Source organism: Lutjanus erythropterus, chromosome 4 (genome assembly GCF_056507025.1).
Source record: "Lutjanus erythropterus isolate fLutEry1 chromosome 4, fLutEry1.hap2, whole genome shotgun sequence".
NCBI classification, from domain to species: Eukaryota; Metazoa; Chordata; class Actinopteri; order Lutjaniformes; family Lutjanidae; genus Lutjanus; species Lutjanus erythropterus.
The window spans coordinates 21,731,254-21,746,953 of record NC_139320.1 but is presented as its reverse complement, the minus strand read 5'-3'; the positions used below and the strand labels follow the sequence as shown (position 1 = coordinate 21,746,953).

The 15,700-nt window shown below is 39.8% G+C and overlaps 1 protein-coding gene across 1 annotated transcript; it reads left to right on the top strand.

Moving 5' to 3' along the window:
• The first annotated feature begins 399 nt into the window (after nucleotides 1-399).
• Nucleotides 400-14,972, top strand: LOC146328349 (acetylcholinesterase-like). The gene is made up of 10 exons (XM_084717331.1): nucleotides 400-547; nucleotides 3,327-3,635; nucleotides 5,698-5,932; nucleotides 7,278-7,410; nucleotides 7,520-7,671; nucleotides 8,229-8,415; nucleotides 9,312-9,622; nucleotides 12,997-13,206; nucleotides 13,301-13,458; nucleotides 14,099-14,972. The coding sequence occupies exons 2-10, from the start codon at nucleotides 3,335-3,337 to the stop codon at nucleotides 14,188-14,190; spliced, it is 1,779 nt and encodes a 592-aa protein (XP_084573457.1). The 5' UTR covers nucleotides 400-547; nucleotides 3,327-3,334; the 3' UTR covers nucleotides 14,191-14,972.
• Nucleotides 14,973-15,700: the final 728 nt, after the last annotated feature.

The following is a 15,700-nucleotide window of genomic DNA, read 5'->3' as shown; positions in this document are numbered from 1 at the left end:
TACACAAACAGTCCTGTTAGATTATACAGTAAATATTCGGTAATGTGATTTCCTCAAACAGGCTCACTTGCAGAGTTGAGAACCTGCTGTTACAACACTCCCCGGTCCCCATTAAGAAGAAGAGAGGCAAGAGCCAGAGAAAAACACATACATAAACAGGAAATATAATTTGTATTGGCTGGGATTATGTAAAGCACAATATTTACTTGTTATTTTCCGTTGTTGCATTGGTACTTACCTAAGTAAAGGATCTTTGGACTTTTTCCACCACTGGACAGGCATTTAATTACTATTATTATTACTATTTGATTCAGTGAATTGTGTCTTTCAGAATACATGTGACGTTCATGTTCTATATTTTTGTATCACTTGTTGTTGTTGTTGTTACTGTAGTAGTGGCAGCAGTAGTAGTAGTAGTGCAGTTGTGGGTGGCGGTCAGGACCAGCCCAGCAGACGCTGGACAGAGGGATCCTGTCCACGCCTTCCTCACCCCATCAATGCTGCGTCCTCACTCACTCCGGCCAGACCCAAACTGCTAACTGACAAGGTAAGACGTCACTGAAGCTTTTTAATAAATTGTTATTATCAGTTTTACTATCTGGATATGTTTTTTTTTTTTTAAAGTGGTTTGTATAAATGAGTGAGCGCGTCTCTCCTCAGCGCGGGTTGTCTCCAGCTGTGCGCGGCGCTTTTACTCTCTAAGCTTTTTATTTGTCCAGTCCGTCTTTTCAAAGTAAAGCGGCTCCACGACTCTTCGAAACAAATCGTCACAAATGGAACTGCTGTCACCAGATACTGGAGGATTATAATTAGACGCTCCTAACGTGACACTTGCCGCGGGAATGGCCCTATCCCACCTCCCGGCTCCCCACCTCCTCTCTCTGTCTCTCTCACACGGACCCGCCGCTCTGTTCCATTCACTTGTAATTCTCTGAGGAACTGGACCTTTGATCCGCGCTTTACTGAGCCAAACAGTGCCAGCTGATTTTCTGCCATTTGCATTATTGCATGGCCCATTGTGGAAATGTTAACCATATGTATAATATTTTGTAACAGCATTTGTAAAAAAAAACAAAACAAAAAAAAAAAAACAAACAAAACCAAAAAAAAAATTTGCTGTTTGCTATTGCTTGTGTCTTCTTGAGTGTCTCCAGAGTCTAAATATACAGCATCTAAAGTTGGACTGCCCGATCCTTGATCCCAACTCAGTGAACATGAACTTGTACTAAACTTAATTCTTTTTTGCAGTCCTTGGGAGTAACAGATCACAGGTGAAGGGATTATGTAATCTGCACACAAAAGTAACTGTATTCTATTACAGATAGCCTACAGAAAAAAAGATGGAAACAGATTACAGATGCCAATTCATTATCACAGTTTCTAATGAAACAATACTTTCACTGGGTGTAAATTTTTCTTTCTTTTGTCCTTAAATCAACTGAGCAAACAAAAAAAAATGCACACAGCAAAGGAAGGAATAGCTGGACAAACTTTCCAATGAACATAAAACATTATATCGGGTTAAACAATTTCACCATATTTTAAATCGAGTTTATCCAAAAATAACTGAAAATAATCAGGTTACATTACTTTAATATTGTGATACACGGATTAAAATACTGACTACTTTTGTTAAAAGAAAATTAGTGACTGTTAGAATACATATATATTTTTAAAGATATGTTTTTGGGCTTTTTTGGATACGACAGCTGAAGAGCAGACAGAAAACAGGGTGAAGAGAGGGGGAGAGTCGAACCAGCAGCCATTACAGAGGACTAACGGCCTCAGTACATGGGGTGGACGCTCTACCACCTGAGCTATAGGGCCACCCCAGAATATATTTTTAAAGTAATCCTCCGAACCCTATCGCTCAAAATAAATTTGTGGTGGTCTTGAAAACACTAAAATTTCTCCCAAGAAGGTAAAGTATTCTTATAGAAGTAAAACAGAAAATATATATTATATATATATAATATAAAATATAGATCAGTATTTGCAGCTTAATGTAGCTAAAGGGAACTGAAGGTGTCGGATGCTGATATATGTAACATAAATCTGGGCTTCATTTTATAGGGATAATTCAGATTATTTGAAGTGGGGTTGTATGAGGTACTTATCAAAGTCAGTGTATTACTTACAGAGGGTGCAGGTCAGCATGTGCCCAGTTTTGGAGAAGCAGAGAGGAGCTCAGCATTGTACTGATGCAAATGGGGTTTGTAGAAAAATGTATTTTAGCAACCTAAAAAAAGGTGGTCACACTTAATTTTACAGTACAGTAATAAAAGCAGCAATATTATGTATTAAATTAGACAGAAACTAGAAGTGGGTATACTCTAGTTAGACACTACACCTAATGGTACACTACTAAGACATAGCAAACTTACCTTAGTTCTGTAATGTGTCCCTAATTACCCTCTAATGACGCCTAATAACGGTCTAATGAAGAGTCTTCTAGTTTTTGTCTAATTTGATACAAAGTACAGCTTGTCATGACTTACTAGTGCACAGTAAAATACACCACAACCAAAAAGGTTTACCTAAAAAAATCTGTTTAAGTTTATGCGATATATATGTAGAATATATTCACTACTTTACTCTCCTTTACTTTGACAATACATTGTCTCAGCCATTGTATTCCTAACCATAAGAATACCTGCCTGTGCTACCACTGTATTATGCTTCAGATCAACATTGTGAAATCAAACTGTACTTTTAACTTTAAAAGATTTCAAAGAGGGTGTGTGTTTTCCAGGCTGTTCAAACAAACAAGTGGCCCAGTCACTGTATATTTCACCATGTTCCATTACGCGATATTGGCCTTAGACAGCTGTGCCTCATTGCACTTAATATAGATATCAACGCTTAACATGCAAGACCGGAACAACTCTGTATTGGCAGCGATCATTTCTCTGAAGGAGATTATGAAAAACCACATGAAGTTTCTATCTGCAAAAGTTCTTTGTCTGTCTACTTCGGTTCATTAAGGTATGCCCTTGATTCCATCGTTAACAGCATCGTGTCATTGCTGTAATGATCACTCATTTTCTTGTATTTGTTGTCTCTTCCATGAACCGCTATAACACTGACCCAAACAGCAGATCTGCAGTATAAAACAGGCTGTGACTATTGACCATAGGTGCAGTTATGCGTAGAATACAGAATTACAACGGATGAGAAAATGTAGTGCCAAAGTAAAGGGCTGTTTGGTGGCAAGGCAAAGTCAGAATGTTGTAAATGTCGCATACCACCTAACTTCAAATAACCCTAACTATCCCTTTAAAAGATAATTAGTCAAGTGTTTGTATACATTCTGCTTTTCTTCTCAGGATTTCTGATGGCGACATTCTGTCTGTGTACACACATCCTATTTCTTTTCCTGCTGGCTAATGTCCTGAGTGCGTCACCTGCCACTCAAGATGACCTTCTGGTCACTACGAAGCATGGGAAAGTTCAAGGCAAGATGCTATCAGTGTTGGGTGGTGAGGTTCGAGCATTTCTTGGAATTCCTTACGGAAAACCACCTCTGGGGAAACTGCGATTCAGACCTCCAGAGCCAGTGGAGGCGTGGCAAGGGGTGAGGGATGCTACCAAATTCCCAAAAACATGCCACCAGATACCAGATACAACATTTCCAGGTAGGATATAAGTTTGCACGGATGGACACGATGTATACATGCACAGAGCACAGTATACAGAACTTGTACTCTGAATTATTCAGGTGGGTGTTGTCAGTGAAATACCTGCTCAAAATAAGTCCTGCCTAAAATGTCAGCCATTACTTGATGACTCATTGGGGACTGAAATAGTATCATGGGAGGATTTTTGTCATGCCCAGCACTTTGACTTAGTCTTAATCATTACTCACTTTATATAGAGTGCTCGTAGGTTTCATTTTTCTATTTTTAATAACTTGCAAAACAAATGGCATAGCATTTTATCATAGTGTAATGAAGTGTGTCTGTAAAGTAGGGTGTGGTGTCGTGTACGTGTACATAAACACATGTACTCTTCTAAAGCTATAATATGTAACAGTTCAACATTAAAATGCCTAAAATTATATAATATAAAATATAATATTTCTCTAATATTTCTTCTTCTGTGATTTATTCAAGGTAACACCTGCTAGCCACTTCTTGCTATAACTTCTTGGGAAAGACAGGATACAGAGAGCGAGGAATGAAAATGTAGGGTGAATAAAACATTAATATGTGATCTCATCTATGACATTTATTTCTGCCTGAGTCATATCAGATATATTTTTATCAGCTATGGTGGTTGTTCAAAAATGAAGACAACTCCCATGATCTCGCGGTACTTGACAGTGTCATCAAACTGTGTTTTTTGTTATTGTTTTAATGTGACAGAGACCCCATAGCAATAGAACTTATGTATTGTCCATTTAATGATTACAAAAAAAGTATTCAGCAGGACCAGGATTTCATTGGACTTTCTCATGTGTTGACCTCTCAGTGTGAGCTAATGAACGTGTTAAGAGGTAGGGAGTATAGTCATTTCAAACATTTATTTGTCCCTGTAGCAGCAAAATTGGGTTAAAATTGATGTAAATTGACGGTTCAAACTGAAAACTTTGGATCCTACTCCTCCAAACAATGCAACTTGAAAACATCTGATTATGATGTCCCTGCCTGGTAAATGCTCATGTCTTTCAAACGGTTTACAACCCAGGCTTTTTGTTATCAATTTTAAATCTGCAAGCCCAGCCCACAATAAACCTAATTATAACATTATGACATCAGTAGAGATTATTTTGTCAGACTCGGGATAGCTCCTTCAGGGCCGTAAACGTCACCTGACAATTTTCTCTGGCTGAGTAGTACATAACATGACCACTGAACTGCTCTTCATGTGCAGAGATGGTGGACTGCTCCTTTAAGTTGAAACTTGGCAGACTTAAATCACGCTGAGATGGAGTCGAATTTGGTTTTTCGTGGTGCGTTGTAACACTTGGATGACCAGAGTGTGACAGTGCACCAAAGTAGTCCATCTGAAAGTTTGACAAAAATATGACTTTAAAGGGCTACTGTACTAACTTCACGTAGGTGTTTTAGTGGTGGTGGTGTGGGGTGGGGGGGTGGCAGTAATATAACACCCTGTTTACACATACACACCCACACACAGTGTGTGAGGGAGTGATTTAATGATTTATTACTCTGCTGTAGGCAGTAATAAACCTCAAATATGAATGGTGATAAACTGGAGCCACTATCAGTTTAGTAGAAATATCTCTACTTACTGTCTACTTATATGCATTCATTAGGACACAATCACAAATTGAATTTAATACAAACCTAGTCCCCCGTTCAAGAGATGAACTGGGGCTGGGTCATGGATACATAGCTATTTATAGACACAGCCACCTGTCAGGGGTTGCTTGGAAGCCAACTACACCCAGTACCAGGCATATGGACAGAATAGCATACTCCAAATATAGAGATGTTATTACAGATAGATATGGACTAAAGGCACTGATGATAGACTGCTGTTCATCAAGAGGAAAAACAAACTAGAGATTTATTTATTTATTTATTGTTTGTAATAAAGTCATAATGAAGTTGAACCTTTGCCTCATCTCACACTGACTATCTGAAGGAACAGAGATAATATTATCTATCAATTGCTAGACTATTCTCTCAGTCAGCCTCTTTAAACATTGATTAATATGATCATTGTTTGCAGGGTTCAAAGGTGCACAGATGTGGAACCCAAACACTCCTATGAGTGAGGACTGTCTGTACCTAAATGTCTGGTCACCACGTTTTAACAAAACCCAGCCTCAGAACTCAGCACCGGCTCCTGTCCTTGTGTGGATCTATGGTGGCGGGTTCAGTACGGGAACGTCCTCGCTGGACCTTTATGATGGTCGCTTCTTGAGTGCATCTGAAGGTGCTGTTGTGGTATCAATGAATTATAGGTAAGAACTGAAGTAAACTGAAAATATGAAATGCAATTAATGAGTAGATGTGCAATAAAACATATAAATGCAACACTTTTGTTTTTGCTCCCAATTTTCATGAGTTGTAGTAAAATATGTCAGAATTTTTTCTGTGTAAAGAAAATATTTATTTCTCTCAAATTTTGATCACAAATTTGTAAATAATCTGTGTCAATGAGCACTTTTACTTTGCCAAGATAATCCACCTGACAGGTGTGGCATTTAGAGATGATGTTTAGATGTTTATTGCCCGGGTGTGTCTTGGGCTGGTCACAATAAAAGTCCACGTTATGCTATAAATGTGCAGTTTGATCTTTGAACAAGACATTTATGAGACACTAAGCTTTGCCTATTTCGCAGAGGGAAACATACCTTTTTTTTCTCTGATGGAGAAGACTCAGATGAAGACACAGTAATTAAAGACTGTGAATTAATCAGTGTGCTCCTGTCCCCTTTCATTTCCTGGAAGTTTGATGACCTCAAGCTGAGAAGCGTCTGATTCACTGTATTTTGCTGGAAGATGGGCAGAGACCCCATGGACTACTGTTCTCTGCATCAGATTGGCTCACCCTGATATTCTTACCTTAACTCTAACCAACTACTCCTCATGCCTAAACCTAACCAACCTGACCAACGGGAGCAATAAGTACTAGCCAATCAAAGAGAGAAGGGCGGGTCATGACTTTGCCCTCCTAGTATCTGTAGCCCTATGTGAAATAGTCATAATTAAGTGCCTAATAAATGTCTTTTTTTCAGGAACTTCATGTCTCAACTTAAACTTCCTTCCTTCCTTTCAACCTCACCGGCCATTTATTTTGTCCAAGGCACACCTGCGCAATAATCACGATGTTTAAACATCATCTCTAGATGCGACACCTGTCAGGTGGATGGTTTATCTTGGCAAAGGAGCAGAACTCACCAACACAGATCTTAACAAATTTGTGTAAAAAATGACAGAAATAAATTTTTTCAGTGCATGGAAGAAGTCTTAGATCTTTTGCTTCAAATCATGAAAATTGGGAGCAAAAACAAAAATGTTGTGTTCATATTTTAGTTGATCATAGTTACTGTATAGAACTGTAAATTCCTTGACGATTTGGGAATGAGGACAAGGACCCAAATGGAAAGTTGCATAAGACAAAGGTCATCAACAGATGATTGCTGGTTTGGGTGCATTAAGCAGAGCCAAGGAATTTGTAAACAGGAAGTTCATACTATCACTACCCGTTTAGTTCTTTACTGAATCTATAAGAGTAGTGTGCAATTATGTCTCCAGTTGAATGCTGTTTACATCTTTAATAATTCTTGTCCTTCTTTACGACAGACTCGGACCATTGGGTTTCCTGTCCCTTCCTGACAACAAGAACGTCCGGGGAAATGCAGGCCTCCTGGACCAGCGCTTGGCCCTTCAGTGGGTAGCCAATAATATTGTTGCTTTTGGAGGCGATTCTTCAAAGGTAATTTTTTTTGTCCTAAACCTTAATATCAGATAACACAGTTTGTTTAAATAGTTCGTAAAAAAACAATAAAACAAATTGTTGGCTTGTGATTCGCTGCTGTTTCCAGGTGACTCTGTTTGGGGAGAGCGCTGGATCAGCGTCTGTGGGCTTCCACCTGCTCTCTCCAGGCAGCCAGAGGCTTTTTCTAAGGGCTGTGATGCAGAGTGGCTCTCCTAATGCACCATGGGCCACAATCAGCAAGACTGAGGCCTGGCGCAGGTACAGTACGGTGTATCAATTCAGTCACTAATTAATTTGATTTATGTAGGCGCTTATCTTTTCACTTCCTCTGTCACTCACTTGTATTTACTGTCTCATTGATTGTTTGACGCTGCAGTATTAAATGAATAGAATGCATGCTTGGTCATGACCAGTGGTCACACGCATGAAATATCATTTACAAAAATAGGGGCACAGGGTACAAATACTTTTTCTTTCCATACACAACAGTGTCACTGTTTGCATTCTGGCAAATTTGACCAAGATCATGGATGTATATACATTACATGTATATACATTAACCAAGTCAAGTCAATTTCCTTAATACAGTGCCAAATTAAAATATCAGTTGTCTTAGGGCACTTTCCATATAGAGCAGGTCTAGACCATACATTTTATATTACTTCCAGAGACCCAATAATTAAGGCAAAGAGTAAGCACTAAGGCAACAGTGGTGAAGAAAAACTTCCTTTTAACCAGCTCTGCGTCCTACCCTTAAGATCCTTTTCTCAATTTTATCATTGATTGCTTTGCTCCCTCTCCATGTTAATATCCAGGTCCACAAAGTTGGGGACGGAACTGGGGTGTTCCACGTCTGATCCACGAAAACTTGAAGAGTGTTTGCAGAAGGCTGATCCGGTGTCAATCACTTCGAAACAATATGAGGTTCTCATGAAGCAGACGCTCTTAGCCCTACCCTTTGTCCCTGTTGTTGATGGTGACTTCCTACCAGATGAAGTTGAAGTAGGTGTGTGTGTATGTGCTTTTGCGTATGTGGGTAGGGTTGGCGTTTTTTTGAAACAGTCACTAGGTGTGAATGTCCCTTTTGAACATGAATTAATGATGTTGTTGTTGTTTTTGTCTTGTATACAGAAGTATTAGTTTATTTCCCTATCCTAGCTTGATTGACTGATGTAGTAATATCAATCAACCAAAGCTGTTTTTTAGATTTATCATTTTGTTAACTATTTCCTGGTTCCTGCACCGTAAAACCTTTCACGCATGGAAATACACACTGAAATTCAGTTGACATATTTATGACAATCTAGCTAACAAACTTTGACTTTCACCAACTGTATCCAGGTTTCAGCCTAGCATCATCAGAGTGCTGTAGGGATGACATATTTTTGTCGACCGGCCCGTAAGTTAGCATCGCTCTTGCCCCCTTCACGACAAGCCAGTGGTAGTTTTCCTTTACATTTGGATTATTGCAGAAAAATAAGCTCCATAGATAAACATCACTTTTATGATTTTTGAAGTGTAAATTTGATCACCAGAAGTAAAAAGCTAATGTTAGCCCATAAAGAAACTAAACCATGGTCGTGTGGCTCAGTATCACCACCGCTAAGTCATGAATGTTTGGCTCGATGATGTTTAATGTCTGCAACAACCTCTGTAGTCTCATTTAGGCACTTTGTAGCAACTGTCTCTTTAAAGACACGAAAAAGCTTCAAAATTCACGGGTGGTTTATTTACCAGTGTAGTGTCCACAGTCCTTGTTTTAAATAACAAATAACCAAAAACCCTGTAGCACTCTATTATTGCTTTAACATTTGAATGCAGCAGTGTTATTTGGCTCAGAAACACCACATCAGAGCACATCTTGCATGACCAACAGTAAACCATTTTTTCCCCTGCAGGTGCTCTTAAGTACTGGTACCCTCCCAAAGAAAGAGGTGGTGTTAGGCTTAAACAAGGACGAAGGGACCTACTTCCTACCGTATGGAGTGCCTGGATTTGACATCACCAGTGAGAGTCTCATCAGTAGGAATGACTACCTGAAGGGAGTGGACCTTTCAATGACGGATGCAAACGATGTCACAAAAGAAACAGCCATTTTCCAGTACACTGACTGGGCAGAGGAGAACGACAGAATGAAAAATCGAGACTTGCTGGGTACTCTGGTTGGAGACCAGCTGTTTGTTTGTCCTGTCCTAGAGTTCGCTCACAGGTGAAAAGCAATTCTAAAAAGTTTTAATGATGTGGTCTGACTTATGGTATTCTAAGGATAGCCCTGAGATAATTTAGCCCCCTCTCATACACATATTGTTAACCCTGGTTTAAGCTAAGCCCTGGGCTATATGATTCACACTGTGCTTCTTTTAGCCTTAGCTTAAATATCCATTGGTACAGCAACTGATGTGACCATTCTGGAATGTTTTTTTGACTATTCTTAAATCGTTTTAGGTTCATGCTGGCACCTTTTTAGCCCTGTGTTTAGTCAGTTTTCAGGGGATAATCCCACAAACCCAGGACTAGCCCTGCTTTGGAGCTGGGCCAGCAAGCCCCAGGCTAAAGTCGAGGTTAGCCCACTTTGGAATCTGCCAGTTCCAATAAAGCTTTCTTAGCTTGGGACTAACAGCTCCCTTAGCTTGGGGCTAACATCTCTCTTAGCCTGGGGCTAAGTGCAGTGTGAAAAGCCCTTAAATGCTTTGCTCAATGGAGACACTCTCTCAGCTTTCATTGTGAAAACTGGGTGGAAACAATTAGAGCAAAACCTGCACTGCAGAACCAGTCCAAAGTCTTGAGGGCTGCCATTGATATTGGACTGGGGACATGCAGAAGTGTGTGCCTACTACTGAGGAGAATGGGTGGAGAGTATTGTTTGCGGTAGGGCGTGTCCTTGAAAAGATCGAAAGGATGAAGGCTTGTTAGTCACCAGTCTGGCTGATGTTCAAGCAGCTGCCTTGCCTTGCAAATCTCCAGATGATCGGTAGGCAGTGAGATCTTTGATTGTGTGGTAACACAGGGGTGGGTGTTAATAGTAGTAAAAGTAAGGGAGTTCTATCTGTAACTTGGCAATCAGAACGAAAAAAAAGGCAAAAGGCTACATTGGTGGGGTTGTGCTGTTCTTATACACCAGAAGTTGCAGAACCAGAGCTAGTAGGATTATGAAGGACTGTCACGACCCCAGCAATAGATTATTCCAGCTTCTGTGCTCTGGCAAGCGCCTCTGTAGCCACAAGTCCAACACAGACAGGAGGAGAGAAGAAAAAGCTTCTTTCCTCAGGCCACCAGAAACTGTAAACTGACTGACTGACTCTGACCTCTGCATATCCTCAGCCTTGTCGGGCACATTTTCTTCAGGGAATCCTTTGCACTGCCCTGCACAATGCATATTTACACTTGTAACATAATACATTTTTACTATTTTTAAACATATATTTATGTTTTTTTAATAGTAAGTTATAGTTGTTCTCTATTTTATGTTTGTTGTATACAATTAATTTGGAACAGCAAGGACATTTTGAGGGAACAGCAATGCAGAGTGAAATCTGTTCTCTATTGAAACAATCAGAAACAGAAATAGTTTTATTACCAAGTAGGTATTCATGTACAAGGAATTTGCTGTGGCATTGATTGCTTGAGGCCAAGAGCGAGCCACACTGCATTTCACTACATATATTACTTGTGTGTGTGACAAATCTTTGAATTTTCAAAGGCTTGTTTTAAAATCTGTCCACTCTTCCAACAATCACCAACTCTGGTTTGGTCAAAATAAATCCTCGGGGCCCTATAGCTCAGCTGGTAGGGCATGCGCACCATGTGTTGAGGCTATCAGTCCTCTGCAGCGGCTGGCGGTTCGATTCCCACCTGCAGCACATTTGCTGCGTGTCATACCCTCTCTCTCTCTCCCCCTTTCCTGTCATGTCTTCTAAATAAAGGCAAAAATGCCAAAAAAAAAAAAAAATCCTCACTTTACCACATGGAAATAGTTTAAAGAGTCTGACTCTGCAGGCTGTTTTCCTCTCACTCATCACCCAGCTCAGCGCACTCATGGTCAGCTGAGTGGGTGTGATCTTCGCCGCTGGATGAGAGCACGGTGCAGAACAGAGGCTGTCACTCTGCAGACTATTACATTAGCAAAATAAAAATGACCTAATCGCCCTAAAAATCGGGCAAAAAAAGCAATCAGCGATGGAAAATATAGTCGTCCAATCACCCAACCCTAACCCTGCATTTTTTCATTCTATGACCTTTTTGGTTGTGCCAAGTCAAACCTTGCCACGCTGATTTGCAGTTCATCACCACTTATAACATGTCGAGCTATAACCAGTCACCCCGAGATGTACCATTGCCAGAGTGGCGACAAAGCGCACCCAACCTGCCTCCCAATGACTGTGGCCAACCCGTGATGACCCCCCCCCCCCCCCCCCCCCCGCTTCTCCCCCACAAATAAATGTGTGTTGTGACACTGAACTTGTGTCTGCAAGAGAGCAGAGGGGAAGAGGCTTTTTAAAGTGTGTGTGTGTTCAGCTCACAGTACATTGGTAGGTTCTAACTCAAGGGTGGGCAATTATTTTTCATGGCTGTGCACCAGACACAAATGATATAAGGCCCCAGAGGGGCCAGAAGTGTTCTATATAGGGCACTTCTACTGTTGGTCACCCTTTCCGAATTGCCATGTTGAATTGTGGGCTAAAATTTTGTTGCTAATGTCCATGCACACCACATATAGGTTGTAACGATAGTAGCATCAAGAGTATAAGAAGAACAACATGGATGTGAAGCAGTGAGTGAATTAAGTTACAGTTTAATATAAAAGATGCAGTTCATCATCTTTAGCAATGAACACAGCACTGACCCCATTCAAAATAAAGGTCTGATAACACTTTAACGGTAAACAAATGCTACTGACTGTCTTTGCTAGATTTTTAATTTTTGTTTTTTGTTTTTTGTTTTTCATGATGGCCTTGCAGGCCTCCTGAAACCTTTCAGGGGGTTGCATCTGGCCCCCAGGCAACTTTTTGCCCAGGTCTGTTCTGACTGAGTCTCTGTGGTTTGAAATTTAGTTTCTCTCTTGTGTTGCTCTTTGAGCTTTCAGGTATCTGCTTTATTTTACTGTTTCTTGTTCACTTTCAGCTGATAGGAGTTGAGTGAAACATGCTGCTGATGCAAATCCAACTTTTCCAGATTTTGCTACTTCATAATAAAAGCATTTAAATAACGATATACTAAGGCATTTTTACTGTGACAAAACTAGAAGACGTGAAGTGTTTATTTTCCTTTTTATAGCCACTTGACTGGAGATAATCTTGTCCTCAGTTCAAAGACACACCCTCAAGTGGGTAGCCCTGTTGTAATGGAGATGCAGATCTCTGGTATGCTGCCCTGATGTGCTGAGTCAAACAGGTTCAGCCAAGCCAGCACAAGTGTGTGGAAAAGGGGTTTTACTGTCTAATCCAACTGAATAGTTTGGGTCACTAACAAAATATAAATAACACAGTCAGTTCTCATTTCTTGTGTTGTTGCATATGTGTGTTTGCATTTCACTGTCTCTAAATAACCTGATTAAGTTCAATGTGGGATTTTGTTTTCCTGCAGGTACTCGCAGCGTGGTGGCAAGACATTCTTTTATCTTTTTGACCACCACTCGTCTGTCAATCCTTGGCCAGCATGGATGGGCGTTATGCACGGCTACGAGATAGAATTTGTCTTCGGGATGCCACTGAACCCCTCCCTGGGATACATGAAGAATGAAGTGAACATGACCAAGAAGTTCATGAAACACTGGACCAACTTTGCCAAGACAGGGTTCGCATAATTAGAGAGGCAATCAGTCGCTCTGGCCGCGTGAGGACCCTCGTGGCACTTTTTAATTGTCTTGATTTGCTTTTCTTTTCATCAGGAATCCAGGCATTGATGGAGCTGCATGGCCTGCATTCACCCCTGGACAGCAGGAGTATGTCACTCTGAACCACAACCACCCAGAACAAAAGAAGATGTTGAGAGCCAAAGAGTGTCACCTCTGGAGCAAACTAATACCCAAAGTAGAGACAGTCTCAGGTTAGACACACAAACACACATCTATCTCTCTGTCTGACTGACTGTCGGTCTATCTATCTATCTATCTATCTATCTATCTATCTATCTATCTATCTATCTATCTATCTATCTATCTATCATACACACACACTCACGCATACAAGGAAATCTATATAGTTATCTGTAGTAGGAGGCATTGCGTCAGGTGCTGCCAGGGAGGCGTTTTGCCTTATTTAGCCTGTGGAGGAGATTTGTATCCTGGCTTGCTCCCCCTCCGCTTCAGCGCCATTCTGGAGGTCTGAGTAGGAGGACAGGAGGGTCAGTCATCACTTCACTGAACACTGATCAAACACAGGGTGAATAATACTCATACACCTCTCCACTAAGGTCATTATTCTAATACACACACTTGTACAAACACAAGACACACACACATCCCACACTGCACATCAGCACATGTAGATCTTTGTTGTATCATACGAAGCAGTATCTACTATGTGGCGTTAGTCATGCTTAAAACTTTTTAGATAAATGTTATTGACAGGAAGTGAGAGGAAAAAATTGACCTGAACATATACACATAAATATATGCACAAATCTGCTTGCATTAAACAATCATTTTGTGAACTATGACATAACAAAAGTCTCTCTTTTTCCACAGATGATCTGCTGCTTTGTAAGGCAAATGGAAAGATGCTCCGCTCTAATTACACGTTCCTCCTCATTTTATTGGCTATAACTTTAACCATCTGATGGAGTTTCATACAGCCATATACAACAGTTTACATAAAAAAACAGTGGAGAGAAAGAATGAACAAAGCTTACTATTACTGTCAGCATTTTATGTTTGTAGAAATTTGTTTTCGCTAAAGTGAGTGGGCAGTTTAGTCAAAGAAATGCTTCACTTCAATATTCTATCTGTATCCACTGGTACAGAAAATTATTTTCTGTCTTATATGAACCTTTGTTATAACTTTTCTAATAACGGCAAGAATATACAGTGGTTACTTTATTCAGCTATGCAATTTCTCTTATTTCATGGTAGCTATATGGTCCCCAGCTCCGCAGGAATAATATTTCAGGATGCTAGACGTCATAATCCATCCCTAACAATCCCTAACAACCAAACAGTGGCCTTATGACGTGGGAATTTCCGATCACCAGTTAACGTTCAGCTTTTTGTTTATGCCTGTCTTTAACATGTGTGGAGTTTATAAATGGTGCTCACAGTAAATGACTGACTGACTGAAATGTTTTACCACATTTCTGCTGAAGATTTGTTTGTTGATTGTAATGCATTTGACTCAGAACAGTCAGATTCTGTCATTTTACTTATGCAAATTAATTTTCAACCTGTGGAAAATGTATTATTTCTTCGCTGACAACTAAGGCTGAGGGAATGATTGTTTTGGTTTTTTGCATGTCTCTACTTTATCGAAAGACAGTCAGGGATGCTTTGGATTTGTACTGATGTCTTGTCTGGTGTATTGATCAGTAAAAATAATGTAATGATAATTAAAAATTTAAGTTGACAACGAGTGGAATATTCTTTAAATCGATGAGCAGTATGTTGACTGATTGTATGTTTGTCTGACAGACACATCTACGGAAGAGGATTTGGGCCATGTGTGGACATTTTATTCGAGAAAGTCAGAAATCTAACTTCAAAATCAGAACTTTTGAGATTAATTCTGACTTTTAACCCAAAATTATGACTTTATTCTCAGAATTTTGACTATAAACTCAGCTGAGCTCAAGTAAATTTTCATTTGTCTCTAATCCTCTTCCATACAAATGTGCCTCTTCAAACACACAGCAAATCACTTGTTCTTACTTCTTTATTTGTAGCATTTGTGAAGGAAGGCAGGAAAAAATGTTTGTGAGTAAAAAATAGTGATCTGAAAATATTATTTAAGCTAAAACACTTAATACTTAGTTATATTTAGTTTTATTGGATGTGCATAATCAGCAGCTTATATGAATTTTCTTCTTTCTTTTAACATTTTATCATCTTTCTCTGAGAAGTGCAGTGATCTTGCAAAAGGAAACACTTTGCTTTTGAACACAATGGCGCATAAAATCTGGCTGTATAAACTTGGGGGTAGTGAAAATCTGGAAGTGCACTATCACCAGTAATTCTTGTCATACACATATGATGTTTAGCAGCAGAAAGTATCATGTAAACACAAGTTTTTCATAGTGTCAGTGCCAAACAATCTCATAACTGCCATCAGGACTTGCCGAATGATATTTATTCTTGTCA